The sequence below is a fragment of the Monopterus albus genome, unplaced genomic scaffold (genome assembly GCF_001952655.1).
Source record: "Monopterus albus unplaced genomic scaffold, M_albus_1.0 scaffold310.1, whole genome shotgun sequence".
Taxonomy (NCBI): domain Eukaryota; kingdom Metazoa; phylum Chordata; class Actinopteri; order Synbranchiformes; family Synbranchidae; genus Monopterus; species Monopterus albus.
Window position 1 is genome coordinate 430203 of NW_018128190.1, and position 2220 is coordinate 432422.

General features: G+C 41.9%; 1 protein-coding gene across 1 annotated transcript in view; it reads left to right on the forward strand.

Annotated features, from left to right (window-relative positions):
* tmem79a (transmembrane protein 79a) overlaps positions 1-2220 on the forward strand; it is a 4850-nt gene continuing 2630 nt past the window's right edge. Inside the window, exons 1-2 of the mRNA XM_020623795.1 lie at positions 1-180; positions 1298-2085. Of these exons, the coding sequence (XP_020479451.1) occupies positions 1419-2085 (667 nt within the window). The 5' untranslated portion in view covers positions 1-180; positions 1298-1418. The remainder of the gene's footprint in view (positions 181-1297; positions 2086-2220) is intronic.

Below are 2220 nucleotides of genomic sequence, written 5' to 3' on the forward strand. Positions count from 1 at the left end.
ACTGATGCGACATTTTCGGGCCGTGGAAATAGAAGCAGAGTGATACCTCTGCTGTTTCCTGCTCTGTGGATCGCACCTGGTCGCTCCGGTCAGGTGACTTTCTACTTTACCTGTGGCAAAACACTGAACCGCGGAGATAGAAACTTTCAAGTTACGGGTTGTTTCGGTGAAATACAGCAGGTATGGAGACCGTTCGTGTTCATTAGGTTCTCTGTTAAATGTTTATCAGGACAAGGTGGTAAACACGGATTTGTTAAAAGTTGTAGTTCTGATTTAACATTGAAGGACGCCACTGCTCCTCTGGGCCTAACTACACCTGTGTTTACGGGATTGACAAGGATTTTCAAAACAGTTTAAAAGTGTTTTGTTTAGCAAATTGTGTGTTTGCAAAGCTTTGTGTGGCATTAATTTATTGGCCTAGCCGTTTTGGAATTACAACATAGAGCATGTGGCTTTAAAGTGAAAAGCTCCCTCATCATAGAATTCAAACGTTAAATCAACGCTACGTTGTCAGAAGTATGATAAAGTCCAGCCATGGCGCTCACAGTCACAACTGCACCTTAACTTGAGCTGCTGTAGATGCCAAAGTCCAGTTAGGCTCGTGTGTTAGGAATGCAGCCGTGTTTATATAACCAAATACTCACTTTACAGACAATTGGGATAAGATGTTGAGTCATAGCTGCTTGCAACATCCTTACTAATACAGTACAGTGATTGTTCCTGTAGTAAAAAAAAAAAAAATCAGTTATTTTATTTTTAATGGGAGTAAGATTGTATAGTTGGTTTAGTGTGACTGGTCTCATATAGGAGACAACTTGGCTATGGTATTTTAGTAAATACAGCTCCTCTTTGTCAGCATTTTTCTGTCTGAAAATGTGTATTTTAAAACTGGCATCCCAGTTTTCAAGAGAACTTAATTTTGGTATATTAAACATGAGGGCGTAAGAGATGCAGCACTTGGCCCAGGGATTTGTGCAGCTGTCATGCCAAGTCTGTGCTTTGTGTGACCTTTTTTGTACTTATTAAATCTGGCACTGCAGTAGAATGTTCTGCACAGATTAGCCCCAGTTTATTCAGTTAATCAGTTAAGAAACAGTAAATTCATTTGTAGCAGTGCTGATAATCAGTTTTGAGGAAAAAATTGCCAAAAATAGCTTCTCAAAAAGGCAGATTTCCTGCTTTTTTGTCTTGTATGACAAATTAAAAAGTAAATTGAGTGTCTTGTATTCTGAGCTATTTGGACAGATTGGGGCATTTAAATCAGGATTTAAATATTGCTGTAACTTTTTTCTCACAGGGGAAATCAACAGATGTGGCCAAAAATGACTCTTGACAACTGGAGGAAGCTTTACTAACACTAAGACCCTTGACAGTACAACGGGTATCGAGAGAGAACAGTTGAATTTAAAAAGACAAACATGTCTGGCCAAGGTGATTTAATGTTAGAGTTAATTGAAGATGTGGCACTTTTATCTGCTGCTCCAACTGCAGAGCCACAAATTGCAGGAAATAAAAATCTACAAGAGTGCAACGGTGTTGAGGAAAGAAACAAATTTACAGAAGAGGAGGAAGCTCAAGAGGAGGAAGTGACCAGCTCTGGTCCTGTGGAGCTGAGCACGTTACTATGGACTGTAGACAAAGACAAAGAACCTAAGATGGACATCAGTGATGGAGACCAGTCAGAAAATGGAGTTTCAGAGCCTGAAGAGAAGAATGCAGGACTCAGTAGAGGAAGTCTAGACCTGTCAGAGGAGCAGAGCCAGGCTGAGAGCGACACAAAGAGCAAAGTCAAATGGAGGGACAGCATGCCTGAGGGTGAGAGGTGGAGGCACGATGAAAGGGATGGCTCACTGGCAGATGATGAATATGAGGAAGAGAACGAGGAAGGAAGAGAATGGAACTGGATCTCTGAGAAAGCTGCTCTGGGTTTCACTCCAGAAGTCACAATTGTGCATCCGTCCAGCAAAGAGTTTTCTGAGGAGAGCCAGCACTTCGTGGAGAAGGATGTGGCAAAGGAGCCACAGGTGGAGCCCGTCTCTGTGCTGCAGCTCGACTCGGAGTGGACAGAGCAGGATGATAAATACGGTGAGTATACAACACAAACTGGGCTTTACTGCACCTGGACTGATAGTTATTAGGAGCTGCATTTAAAAGGCCTCTGATGAGCAAACACAAAGGTAGAAGAAATTGAGTGTGAGGAATTTTTTTCAGGCAGTTTAC